General features: G+C 39.5%; 1 protein-coding gene across 8 annotated transcripts in view; it reads right to left on the minus strand.

Moving 5' to 3' along the window:
* Positions 1 to 14,690, minus strand: part of LOC130905462 (ras-related protein Rab-27B-like) — an 86,535-nt gene that overhangs the window by 8,605 nt on the left and 63,240 nt on the right. For all 8 annotated transcript variants that reach the window (XM_057818897.1, XM_057818891.1, XM_057818898.1 and 5 more), the window contains 3 exons: positions 13,070 to 13,158; positions 5,385 to 5,488; positions 5,124 to 5,247 (listed from right to left, as the gene is read on the minus strand). In XM_057818897.1, coding sequence (XP_057674880.1) covers positions 5,124 to 5,247; positions 5,385 to 5,488; positions 13,070 to 13,158 — 317 coding nt within the window. The remainder of the gene's footprint in view (positions 1 to 5,123; positions 5,248 to 5,384; positions 5,489 to 13,069; positions 13,159 to 14,690) is intronic.

Genomic DNA, 14,690 nt, shown 5'->3' on the forward strand with positions numbered 1-14,690 from the left:
CCTGTATATATACACAGGACTGTCTCAAAAAATTAGAATATTGTGTATTCTAATTTCCTGAAACAGTCCAGTATACTGGTGTTTGCATAAATACGTTCTTCTTCCTGTGTACATACGCTCTTACTCGCATGCGGAAGTACTACCTGATCAACGCTTCCTGCTCCAAAATAAAAGCATGCATCACAAAACAAAAGTCATTTAAAAAAAAAAAAAAAAGACTGGAAACTCCGGCGTGGTAAAGTCAAAATCATGTAAGTCGGGTACGTCATAACCCGGGGACTACCTGTATCTTATTTTTTTACTTTATTTTATTAATATGATGTAAAACATGTTTTTGATCGTTATTTTGAGATTTGGAGGGTATTCAGGGGTACTTAAAGAGTTAATTCCGATTTACGCAGAAATTCGGGTTACGTCGCCAGCATTGGAATGGAACTCGTTCGTAACCAGGGTACAACCAGTATTCTAAAAGATATGTATGTACTTCCTGCTTTCTGCTTTTAATGTCGCGCCGTAAATTTCTGTTGCCCTATTGGTCATAATCTTTCTCATCATGCTTCAGTAATGGGATTCTGCTCTCCTATTGACCAATTGTTGATGACATTGCAATTGGGGTGTCGCAGTATGATGACGTGAACCGGCACGACGGTGTTGTTATTGCGGGTCGATGTCTTAGCCAAAAGAGCACAAGTCTCACGTTTTTGTCTCCCGAAAAAACATTTTTTAAGCCCACACAAGGTTCACGACATTAGCCACACATCAAAGCACAATTTTGTGTCACAAAGAGTGAGCTAGGTGACAGGCAGCATCACTCTCGTGAAAGGGGACATTGCCTCACTTGAAAGGTAAGATTTTTTTTTTCCTTTGCATTATGTTTTATTATCTTCTTCATTACAGGTATTAACGATTAGGTTAGGTACATGGAATGATTCAAATGTCTTTGGCTGTTGTTGTATTTATTTATTATTATTTATTTACCCCGATCATAAAATTTTATGTGGCGTTTAGTAGCACTTGGAACAGATTAGGGCATTTACATCTATACTTATGGAATTCTCGGGTAACGAAACTTCTTCCAGAACCACTTAATGTCGTAAGTAGAGGTACAAGTGTATCTGTAGAATTTCAGCTTTAATTTGAGCGTATTCAAAGTCCAAATCAGGTGAATGGTGTAAGAATTAATAAACAACTAAATGTGCCTTCCACTTTTAAGGGAAAACAATTATTAAAGTAAGATAAATCAAATTTTCCTTTCTAATACTTTGTTGCATGTTATTTGCAGTTAATGATCCTGAAGTCTCGACCCCATGGACATCACTAGACGCTAAGAGTGTGACAATATCTCGATACAGCGATATATCGCGATACTTTGCAACCTGATCGGTTATCGATATGCTCCCGCCAAGTATCGATACCTTTATTTGACATATTGGCCATTGGATGCTGTAAACTGCTCAATGTTTGTTGAGCAATTCCTTGGCGGTCCACTAGGGGCGCTCAAGAGTGGCGGTGAAGGTAAAGTGCGCACAAGTCACCTAGAGAAGAAGAGAGGAAGCTCCAAGTGGGTTGAAAAAAATAAAAAAGCTTTGTGGGAACGGTGGAGGAAAAAGTGACAAGAATATTGCTACAAATCACACATGTGGGCACACTTTAGATTTTACACCAACAAGAAAGGAAGTAAGGTGAACAAGGACTTTGCTGTATGCAAGAATTGTCTAACAAAAATAAGGTTCACTGGCAGCTGGTGACGAAGTGGACATGGATTTCTTCACTGCTTCGTTTTCATCACTTGAGGTAAGAAAGTTTTGCAATGTAATTGATTTTTTAATTTACATTTATTATTTTGATGACATTTGGTGTTGGGTGATGTAAAATAAACCAGGGCCCTAAACTGGATGAAAATGAATATCGAACAAGCCTACATGAATTTACTGATTTATTTGATATTATTTGGGAACCACTTTCCATCTAGTTTACTACACAAACTGTTATTACTGCCATTTTGATGCAATAAACTATAAAATGGTTTGAATAGCTTCCAAGATATATAAGGTGATGTGCATGATAATTAATGTAGCCTGCATATTAAAAACAGGTAATTATTGCATTTTTAATTTCTATACATTCAATTCATATTTTTATCACGATTTCAACTCAAAAGCTATTAAGTAACTAATATTTTTTGTTTTATTTTGTTGTTTTTAAGGTGAGGAAAATTGTGACTGAGTCCGACATCTCAAATGCTGAAGCAGATGGTGGAAGTGCTCAAACCAATGCTTTTGGCAACAGAGGTCATATACGAAGAAAAGACCCACCAATGTTATCATTGCCCCACTCCAAGCTCAACTGCTGACTGTCACACCTACAGCACTGTCATTATTATTTTTTTTTTTTAAGATTTAAAACTTTAAAGAAATAAAGGGTGCCATTCACCATGTTCTCTCCAAGAGATCAGTGGTTGTGGTTTGTTTCCTCTATATGTGCAGGTACACAATTTGCAGTAGATTCATATTTAACAGCAAAGTTGCACAAAAAAGGTGTCACTGTTTAATACATTACTTAAACAGTACTTTTTCTATTTTGAAATATCTTTTTTTCCCGTTTCAACAGTTATATCGTAGAATATCATGTATCAAATTTCTGACCAATATATCGATAATCGCTGTATCGTGATATCGTGAGATAATCGTTATCGTGAGCCTTGTATCGCGAATCGTATCGTATCGTGAGGTGCCCTGAGGTTCCCACTCCTAGTAGACGCTGCGTTTCGTCCGTGGTGATGCTCTGCCTGGCCTGCCTCTTATACTTGGGTGGGAGACCAATGGTAAAATACTGCAAAGTGGCTTTCAGAGGTTTGGGCCCCCATGGTATATATACTTTCTAACAGGGGTCCTCAACCACCGGGGGCACAAAAATAATAAATAATTCATTAACGACTGCATTCTGGCCAAATTAACTTTGGGGTGTGCTCCTTAACACACCAATATCCCTGTCTACTGTAGATATAATACTACAACTGGATAGAATGTCGTCAAAGAAATCCATTGGACTGCTAGCAGTACATCTTGTTTTTTATATCGATGTGCGCTTGTCCTCGACAATAGCGTATGACGTAGGGCGGGCACATCACATTTGTTCCCGGAAATAATTAGCCCCCACACTAGCGAAGATGACTGAAAACAGACATCTTTGGACAGATTTTCTACGGGGAAAAGGGCACCTGATGAGCCAGAAGATAAGCCTACAACCTCGGAGAAAACAAAGTCTTCTTTCAACAGAGAATACCAAGAATCCTACCTAAAATATGGGTTTGTCGCAACAGGTGACTGTCAGGCGCCAAGTCCGCTCTGCATATTATGTGGCCAAAAGCTAGCAAACGAGGCAATGAAGCCTTCAAAGCTGCTCCGGCAAATAGAGACTATTAATAGCTGGATTTAAAGCCAAATTGGAATTATGGGCGCGGCGAATGAACGGAGGCATATTTGACATGTTTTAGACATTAGCAGGGATTTTCAAAGACACATCACCTGAACACGCGTTCTCTCAACTGGTTAGCAAACACCTGTCTACACTTTTATAAGAATTTGAGTGCTACTTCCCAATCACTAAAGACCCACGAACTGCGAAGGAGTGGATTTGTGACCCATTTGTGAATAAACTGAGTGATTCTAGCATATCTGTGCAACAGGAGGATCAGCTTGTAGAGATCGCAAATGACGGCAACCTTAAACGTACATTTGAGACAACAACTCTACCTAAAGTTATTCCAGAATATCCTGACATTGCTATGAGTAGAGCTGGGAATCTTTGGGCACCTAACGATTCGATTACGATTCAGAGGCTCCGATTTGATTATAAAACGATTATTGATGCACCCCCCTCCTTTTTTTTTTTTTTTTTTTTTTTTTTTTTTAATGTTTTGTACATTAGTTCCAAAATTGTTACTCTCAGGCTAAACCAAACTACTATTTCAGTATCAAGTTAACATATAGCAGTAAACAAATACACAAAAATAACAGTAAATAAAAAACTCCAGTCCCCATTCTGTATCAGCAGCTTTAAACTACATTCAATTAATTTAATGTTGTGAATCAACTGTTAAAGTTAAAATTTCTTCCGTTATTCCGTAATTTCCCTTTTGTCTACTTTCGACATGTGAAAGTTTTAAAACTATTTTAAAGATAGATTCAAGTCAATATTTTACCGAGTTGGGAGTATTTTAGATAAAAAGTTAATTAGGTTCGCTTGGAAGGTTCGCTACAACAGCCTTGCAGGGAAGTGTACTGCTTTAAGATGGCGGCCGTTTATAACGCTCGCATCTAGCTTTTTGTAGATGTGCTGCTAACACTACCAAATCTATAATGCATCTAGTCCTATATAAATGATATCTACCATAACATTATGCAGATGTACTTTCGTAGCAACTTTTCGGCAGCAGTCAGGTATGTTGTTGTGTTTTTTTTTATCTCGTGGCATGAGTTGAGCTAGAGCCGTGAGTTGAGCATTGGCATTACCCGAGGGGCCGGGTAATGAGAAGCATGATGTTTAGCTACTCTCGCTCCGTTCTTCATTGTGCCGAAGACCGCGCGGCGTGCTGAGTGTGTTGTACTTTCGCTTTACTTGGCATATTTCAATAATCGGAATTTGGATGTTTGTGAATCGTTCTCGAATCTTCCACGGCCGAATCGCGAATAATCTAAGAATCGGAAATTTTGCACACCTCTAGCTATGAGAGCACCGAAAACCTTGCTACAATTTCCAACATCGTATCTTTGTGAAGCGGGCTTCTCTGCAATGACGGCAACCAAGACAAAGTTACGGAGCAGACTGGACATAAGGAACACACTACGTGTCTCATTGTCTCCCATCACACCTAGATGGGACCATCTCGTCTCAACTAAACAAGCTGAGGCCTCCCACTGATTCAGCGGGTGAGTTATATTTTCCCTGCACTTAACATTTGTTTTAAGCCCCGTTGTGTTATTTTATATTAGCTGTATTTTTCTGCTACACATTGTCGATCTGTGAAAAAAAGACCCAAATCACACCGGTCCATGGTGCAAAAAAAGTTGGGAACCCCTGCTTTATACCACTATCTATCGAGTGCAACAGTCTGGATGTACCCGTATTTATCTGCCAGCTCCTTTGCTTGTTTTTCTTGGACCTCACGCTGGTCAGCCAGGTCAGCCTTGTTTCCAACCAACACTATGTCTGGGTTCTCACAGTAGGCGTTGGCCTGTAGCTGACCTGCAAGGCATCACAAAGCAACCTATTGAGCTTTTATATGTAAAATCAGCCAGCAAACATTTCTGTGTTAATATCTAGTGTTCAACACAAAGGCAACAAAGTTTTCAGTGAATGTAACTGTAACATCAACAACATACTCATCCAGTTTCTGACATTGAGGAAGCTCTGTTGGCTGGTGAGATCAAACATTAGCAGAAACCCCATGGCATCTCTGAAGAACGCTGTAGTAAGGCTGCGAAACCTGGAAAACAAAAACAAATGAGGGTTTAACATAAATCCAGTTTTAGATGCACTTAACTGCTTTTGTCTGACAGCCGCCTTTCCAAATTTTACTTCAATTCAGACCTTAATGGTCGTGCAGTTGCAACCAGTATTGCCTCTGCAACACAGGGTAAACTGATGATCAGTTTGTTATGCACATTACGCATAAGGTATATGCCAATTGATTAATTAATCACATGCAGTGCGATGCAATTGTGGCATAACGGTTTGAAATACAGTCTGCATGCCAAAGTTGTTTTAAAGCATCTATCACCTAGAAACATGCTCATAAATATTGGATACTTATAATAATGACCATATGTCAACACAGTGTGTATTGTTTTATATGAACCTACTATAATTAGATGGGGCTTTACAAGGCAAAGGCCCAGATAGTAAAATTCCTTTTTTTTTTTTTTTTTTTTGGATTGGTGTTTCTTCGGCGCGCCGCACAGCCCAAACCGTTTGAACAACTGTCACCATTCAAACAACATTTTCACGTGATGCAGGGAATTTTCGATTACCCCCAAAAATGTTCCGTTGGCCTGTAAACACTGGGTTTTTTGCTAGTCCTAAAATTTTTGACCAAATCACACAATTTTACACATCAAAAATTCCAGGAGTGTAAGGGGCATAAAAGTTGTATACAGAATTTGCCAAAAACCTATGGTTTCCCCAAAATCTGTCACATTCATTTCTAATGGTATGCCATTGACAGCCATGTACGTCCAAATTTCCCAGTCATTTTCAATGCCAGGAAAACAGGAAGTTGTGATTTTTTTCATTATTTATCATGTCAGCACATTAACATTAAACTGGCACCCAAGTGAGTCGCTGCCATTGACAGACATGCACGTCTATGCCATTGACGGCCGTGTACGTCCAAATTTCCCATTCATTTTCAATGGCAGGAAAACAGGACCTTGTGATTTTTGACCCTTTACCATGACAGTCAATTGGCATTAAAGTGGCGCCCAAGTAAGTCGATGCCATTGACAGCTATGTATGTCCAAATTTCCCATTCATTTTCAAAGACTTACCATTACAGCCCATTGACATGCAACAGGCGCCCAAGTAAGTCAATACCATTGACAGCTATGTGTCCCCAAAGTGTTCCCTAATCAACAGTTAGTGACCTGATATCAGCAGGAAGTGACCTGAGAGATCTGGATCTACCACACCAAAGCCCAATCGTAATTCCTCCAGAAATTGCAGTTTCTAGTATTAAAATCCATCTTATCATATCATTCAAGGGCCCTAATACACATTATCCATGGCTGGGTAAAAAGGCAAATAACTCCATCACAAAATTAGGTCGACATCATTTTTGCCCTGGAGCCCCACCTGCATGATGTTATTCTAATGTCTGATCGTTTAAACTCAAATCAAACTTTAAACAACTATGAGTCATAAATCTTCCAGTCTAAAGATGTCCTCTACGGGTGAAGAGTTGATAAAGCAGTTATTTTCCAATTTTTATTACTCCCATTATTACTTGATTATCCAATTCTAAAAAAGATTTGATAGTGATACACCTAATGTTGTCTATTACATACCGACTGTTACAAAACGCATTTCTAATAGCGTACCACACGAATGCTATTTTTAGACCGTGATGTCGCCATCATAACGCGGAAGTGCGTCATTATAGACATGCCCTCGCATATAATCCCTGTCATATCTGCTTGTTTTCTCTGGTAATGTTTCAAAAAAGAACATGCCGAGTAAACACCGCTGCTATGAAACTTGTAGAAACGACTCATTACGACAAATGAAGCATGTTTTCTTTATACGTTTCCAGAAACCAAAAACTCGGAGGAAAAAATGAAGAATGGATCAACTTGCGCGGACGGCCAAAAGATCAGTTTAACGCCAGCAAGGTGAAGCCATTCACATTTCATATGCAGTAAACATTTTGTTGGGGGCCATGGTCCTACAGAGGGCAAACAGGTAAGCCATTTTGATATTTTAACTTATTTTTTAGCGTGGCGTTTTGACGTGCTGCTTCTGTCTGACAATGAATGACCTGAAAAAATGGTATCTGACTGCCATTGTTGTTACCTTTTCTGTTGTAAAATACAAAATTAGTAAGGGGGAAGTGTAACAAAATTATAGAATTAAGATTTGTTATTAATAAAAAAATTAAAAGTGTTCGTTGGCTGTCACTGAGTAGCATTTGCGATTGCTACACAAAAATAGCAAAGTAAATTGCCTCAAGAACGGTCAGAGACTTAAAACAATCAGAGGATATAATATAAAAGAAAGACAGGGCATATGGTGGTAAAGGATAGACTGTTGCAACAAGAGAATGTCATTGTCAGTGGCGTAAGGCAATGCACACAAGAAAAAGGTGTCGATAAGATAGCAACCGCTGGATCAAGTCGGCTCTTGTTCGCGTCTTTTTCAGCCCTTGACATTCAAGACATACCTTTAACTGAACATTTGTATGTTCTTCCACATCTTTGCCATGAATTTGGCACCAGGGACATCATTTTCGGACAGAATTGGTAGGTTTAGCTCAGTAAACATTTCGCTCATACACTATTTTCATGCATTTACTATTAGGGACAAACGGGAGGTTGACCCGCCTAGCAACAATTGCTAACGTCATGAATACTTATGAACAAAAGTGATCCTTTGACATTAAAAAAAAATGTACCATGATATGCTATCTTCCCTCTAATTTTTTATGTGTGCGCAGACACACAAGCTCCCAGAGCATGCTGGGGACCACTGTGAGCAACATCAGATGTGTACGCTGTGGCCACACGGTTCTGCTTTAAACATATGAAAAGTCCTGCTTTGGCCTTGGTTAAGGTCCAGTTGTGGCATAGGTGAGTTAATAAAACAATGAACAACCACAATCGGAGTATATCAAACTCCCACATTAAAACTGTTCAAACAATGGGGACACTCAAGATTCCTATTCTCTGTGTCTAAGCAGCTATAGAGGGCAGGTTTAAAAAAGAAAAATTCACTCAGTTTCTCCCCTTGTTTTTCAAGTTTGAAGGAATAGTATCTTTTCTCATATTACTGTTTGACTGTTTGTATTACTCTAATGTACCGATATAGAATAAATAGCATTTATATCATAGTTTATGGAAAACAAGCAGAATATATTTTCCATAGGGCATAAGAGATACATGACGCCTTCTGACCACGGAAGCCCAACGCATGCGTCATGCAGCTGACTGAGCAAGATGGACGCTGACTACCAGGTGATAGGCAACACATCTACAAGCCTACGTCTGCGACACCAAATCTCGCAATCAGCTCTTCAGGACAGTCCAGAACAAATGGTGGGACGTTCTGTACTACCACAACACCCGATAACAAAAAGAACTTTAAAGTTTGAAAGCACAGCGCCTCTCAGAGGGTGAGGCGCACTGAACCTCCCACCTCAGTTGCCTAATTAACCATGAGCCAGCAACAGTGACACACGAACTTGACCGCCCAAAACTGCAACAGAAGAAGACCCAAACACACCCTTCTTCCTGCCCAAAGCCTGCCCAGCGAGACCCTTCAAAGAGACTGAACGTTTAACTAATAGTTGTCATTTTTTCTCGGGAATCTTTTGTTGACTTGTGATATGGTGACCCTGGAACCAGTCTGCCTCCTCGCCTGGGTCTGTTGCTGTTTTGCCCTGCTGTTTGATCGCTGTCGAGCTGAATAAACTGTCAACTTGTGTTTCGAAGCCTTTTTCCACCTTCCAAAATGGTTTCAGTACAAGGGGTTAAGACTAAGGTGAACGTGCAGTGTTTGTCCTTTTGGCCAGGTTGTCAGGATTCCGGCGGCCAGGGTCGATGGAGCTGCGCCGGCGCGGGTCCGGCTGGCGTGATTCCGGCAATCTGGCTAAAAGGTCAGATTCCCTCAACTTGCACATACTTCGACAGCCATTTCATCTTAACAGAACCACATTTCTTTCTTACTTTGGCTTGATGAGTTAAGTATTGCTGGCCGCTCCTCTTGCCATGATAAGGGGTTAACAGTTGCGTCTCTTAACCCCGCTGCACTGTTGTTAGCTAGTTAACTTGCACAGTGCATTTGGGCAGGTAACATATGCGCAACACTGTTACTGCTATGATTGGCTGCATAGCGTAAGTGAAGTGAAATGTATCGTATTATTGGCTAGACACCTGTTGCTCATTGAGTTACGTTGCAAAATGATACAGAAAATAATTTTGTTGGTCTAATGAACTCTAATATTAGATATTAATACTGTAACGCTTGCAAAAATTGGCAGCGGGATGTTGCTTCAGTAAATCAGCACAGGAGTCTAGCTCACTTTTCACTCTTTATTTATCTTTGCCCCCATTCAAGTCATGCACCTCACAACTACTAGTATATTGTATACAATCATGGCGTAGTAACCCACCAATGGAAGCATTGCATTGCCGTATCAAACGCACCGATAGGAGTGTCGGGCTGACACATAACTGCACGGCCAACAGCAGTCCTAGTGAAGCTACAATATGTTTGTGTTGAATTTTATTTTGTGCGCTGAGTATGTGAAAGCTGTGTGTGACTGGGCACACGCGTAGTTTAGAGGGAACATTGGCGATATGTAAATGCCTTGTATGGACTAAGTTAAAATACTATCCAAACACAAATGCAGGACAACTATAATAAATGACAGACTGTAACTATGTAGGTGTAGTGATTCAGTTTGATTTGTCCTTTTTTCATTTAAAGCTCCTGAAACTATAATTAAAAACTTCTGTCTGAGTCATCCTACAGTGAGTCATCTTTCCTTTGTTAATTACAACAATAAAAATGAATTCAACACTTCAAAGTCTTTTACCAAGACAATTCATCCATGTCAGGGGGCCACCAATGATGTGGGTGGACATGCAAACATTATGCATATATAGTACTTCTCTGAATGTGCAGTACATGATGTACATCTAGTTATAATTAGACGTATCTATGAGTCATGTCTACTGGTAGTAGGCAGGCTTTGGTGTTTTTAGATCCATTTTCCAGTATCAAAGAGGGAGCTTGCAGTTTTCAAAATGAAATGAATTACTACTAATAATAAAACCCCTACTCTATTCATCTTAGTTTAAGCTGTGTTACCTGACAGTAGAATATTATTTAAATATTTTTTATTATTATTTGGGCTCAGGAAAGCCTGGAGGCAGCAAAGTCCTGATTGAGACATAGGGCCCTGGTGGGTGCAAATGCAACAGGCCGATCTGGGCTGAGAGCCCTTCTCCAACCCCGGTATGAGAGGGCATGCGCTAAGGACAATTGCGAGCTAGTCCTGAAGGAGATGCGTGCAGAGGTTGAGGAGGAACGAACCAGCAATATAGTGGGTATGCAGCAGCAGGGAGCATGGACAAGGTGGGAGGGTGCACTGGAGAGGAAGGTGACCTGGTCTAACATCAGGCAGACAGAACCCCATTGCATTAAGTTCATCGGCCAGGCTGTTTATGACCTACCCAGCCCAGTCAATCTCCATTCCTGGGCCCCGAATGACTCTCCGGCCTGCGTGTTGTACTCCAAGAAAGGCTCGCTGGAGTATATCCTGCGCAGCTGCACTAAAGGTCCGGGGGAGGGACTCTACCTGTGGCGGTACGACCAGGTGCTGAAGACCACTGCTGAAGCCATAGCGAAAGCCATGGCTAAAAACGACAGCAGCAAACAGCAACCTGACAAGAGGAGAATCACTTTTGTCAGGGCTGGAGAGCAGCCTTGGTCACAGCCCAAACTAGCTGCCGGGCTCCTCACCTCAGCATTGGAGTGTGTTCTCCAAGTGGACTTGGGCAAACAAGTCAAATTTCTAGACCACATTGCAACAACTTCATCAAGACCAGACATTGTGCTTACAGTATCAGTATCTTCAAGGCAGGTGCTACTGCTAGAATTGACAGTTCCCTGGGAGGATGTCATAGACAAGGCGAATGAGGGGAAGCGGTCAAAGTACTAGGAGTCCGTCGAGCAATGCCAGAGAGGAGGCTGGAAGACATGCTGTGAGCCCATTGAAGTGGGGTGTAGAGGCTTTGCGGGCCGCTCACGATGCAAGGTGCTCACACTTCTGGGCATCACAGGTGCTGGGTAAGGGAGGCCATCAAGATCACCATGGAGGCAGCAGAGACAGCCTCTAGATGGCTCGGGATCAGGATGCGCGATCTGTAGGCCAATGCTACTGGGACACTAGCTGGGGTCTGATCAACCCTGGCTGGGACACCTGAGGGAGGGGGTATGATGTCGGATGACCCGAAACCCCAATGATCACTGATTATGTGTCCCAGTGCATCCCAGGATGTATTTTACAATCATTATTTGAATCTGTATTTTTAAAACTATGATTCACTCTGAACAAATATGAGAATCCCAATAATACATTGTATTTATTTTTTGGGAAGAAATGCACTTAATTAAGGACTACATTTCATCAAACCATAGGTACAAAATTAATTAATTTTAGTGCTGCAACGATTAATCAATTAACTCGAGTAATTCGATTGAAAAAAGCTTTGAATCAAATTGTGATGCTTAAAGGATTTGTTTCATTAGAGTGACGTTGTAAGGGTTTGGTTTGAAAGTGTTGCATTTAGTTTTATTGATTTGGGTGGATACACTGCCTTCTAGTGGCAAGAGTGAAAATACCATAACTTGTCTAACATGGCTGAATCCAGTTGCTCCCTGTTAAGACCAACATACAGTTGTAAGTTTTTGTTTGCGCTAATATGTTTGTTTATGCATTTGTTATTTATTATTAGTTAGAAGTACTGTATATTTAACAGATTTTTGTGTGAATACATGTTTGAACTATTTGTTAAGAGCTTTGTAAAAATAAAAAATTATTGCTTATTGCCTAGCATTCCTGGCATCCAAATGGCTTAGAAGGACCTCTACTGCATGTGTGTATCCCAGCATCCTCTTCATTCACCCCACGTGTTCCGACAGCTTTGAGTGTATTTATTTTTTAATTTTTTTGTTTTTTATATTACGCACAACTCTAATTTCATGTTTATTGTACAATAATCTAATTGTAACCTGTATTTGTTACATGATTGGACACATTTTTATGCATTATAGAGATTTGTCTGAATTTTTTTTGGGGGGGGGGGGTTGGAACGGCTTAGGATATTGACATTGAAAACGCATCTCTACTTACAGAATTTTCAAGTGAAGAAACTACTTCCACAACCAATTAATTTCGTAAGTAGAGTTACCACTGTACTTAGATCCTCATTTATTTATTTTTATAGCGTTTGAGGCTAAGCTCAGTTTAGTTTTAAATGTATTTATTGCTTTTATGAAATGAAAGTGCAATTCGGCATTATTTGAAGAAACACACAGGTATTGTATTTTGTTGTCGCGCTTTATGCTCATTTGAAAGTGCAGTTTTAGCAAACCAAAATAAATGTTATTGCAGGCATAAACACTTTTTTCTATGTTTTACATCCCCTAAAATGTATTCTCCAACACATTAAATGTTCGTAATCCGATTACTCGATTATTTGAACTAAGTAATCCATGGATTAATCGATTACCTAAATAATCAATAGCTACAGCCCTAATTAATTTATTTACTGTATTTTTAAATGCTTACCTTTCCTGCCCAGCTGTGTCCCAGAGCTGTAGGTGAACCTTGAAGGTCTTTCCTGCTGTCATTCCATTTGGGTTGGAAGCTGTGTATACCTGAGAGAAAGTGAAACTTTAGATAGGTTACATAGCTTCAGAAAAAAATACATTAATAACTCAAGCAAAATATCAGGACCACGTAGGCTGAACCGCACTATCGCAGAGGTTTACTGTAAACTATACTGTATATGCACTTTATTATGTCTTACTCTTTGCTATTTAAAATTAAAAAAGAAAAAAAGAAAGAAAAACATCAACCTTAGCAATAGGGGTGTGACAAAATATCGAAATGGTGATATATCGTGATACTTTGTATCCCAAAAGGTAATCGATACTGTATGCTCCTGCCATGAATGGAGATATCGTTTTAAAAATGTGTCAATGTTTAAAAAAAAAAAAAAAAAAAAAAAAAAAAAAAAGGAACCAACAAGTTGCTACCAAAATCTTCCACCATAATAGTGTCTCAGTTAACTCTAAGGCTGCATTGACGGTGCTCTACGCCCAATCCATTCAGACTGGAACAATTGTTCTAGGGCTGTCCCAAACGACTAATTTTCTCCCGATTAGTCAGCCGACTATTTTTACGATTAGTCGACTAATCTAATAATTAATTAATTTATTTATTTATTTATTTATTTTTTAAAACTAATTTAGCAATGAAATTTTTGTTGACGCTTATCAATTTAAAAAAAAACATATTGGAACACTCAAATCATTTATTAAAGTACAAATAAACACGTAAATAACAATAATAAATCACAAATAAACAATGAGTTCAAATGCTGATAGAATTAACTAGTGTAGCATCCCGATTGAAAAGATGGTCTCTTCAACTGATGGTTTACAACTTTTATTCCATCCTTGATGTAAACACACCGTAAGAGCTACGGCGCACACAAATAAAGCAACACAATTAGAAATTAACAAAAACTTTTCACCTTTTTCCTTTTAAACCTTATTTATATATCAATGAATTGCCTATATGAATTGCCTTTACCTTATTACCTTATCATTGACAATCTCTCCCTTGAGTGCAATCACTGTATATACTGTATATATTTATGACCTTTTAACCTTATATAATTTTCTATACCATAAAATAAACCATAACATGAAATAAACCTTTCAATTAGCATTAAGAACAATACTAATAGCACTTATAGGCCCATTGTCAATGAAACATTATTATTTAGTAAGGCGACAGTACCGTCTGTTGTACAAAAAATGAAAGGGAAAAAAAAAAAAAACCTTACAAACTGCGTGAAGGCGCTTGAGGTGTTTATTCACGGCCGACGTGCAGCCAAGCTTGGCACTGAAGAGACAGGACAGAAGAGTGTACTCTCCTTTGTTTCTTTGAAACAAGTCAATGTTTTGGACACTCTGGTGCGCTTTTTTTTGGCTTTGTGCCGCTTTCCCTGCTTGCAAACAGACTCACAGAGCATCCGACATTCTAACTTTCCACGCATATATTTTTTTAACCCTTCATTAACCGTCGACGGCATGTTGTGCTCGTCGACGGATTTACGTCATCGATGACGTCGACTACGTCGACTAGTCGTGACAGCTCTAATTTGATCATTCAAAACCAG

The sequence above is a fragment of the Corythoichthys intestinalis genome, chromosome 17 (genome assembly GCF_030265065.1).
Source record: "Corythoichthys intestinalis isolate RoL2023-P3 chromosome 17, ASM3026506v1, whole genome shotgun sequence".
Taxonomy (NCBI): domain Eukaryota; kingdom Metazoa; phylum Chordata; class Actinopteri; order Syngnathiformes; family Syngnathidae; genus Corythoichthys; species Corythoichthys intestinalis.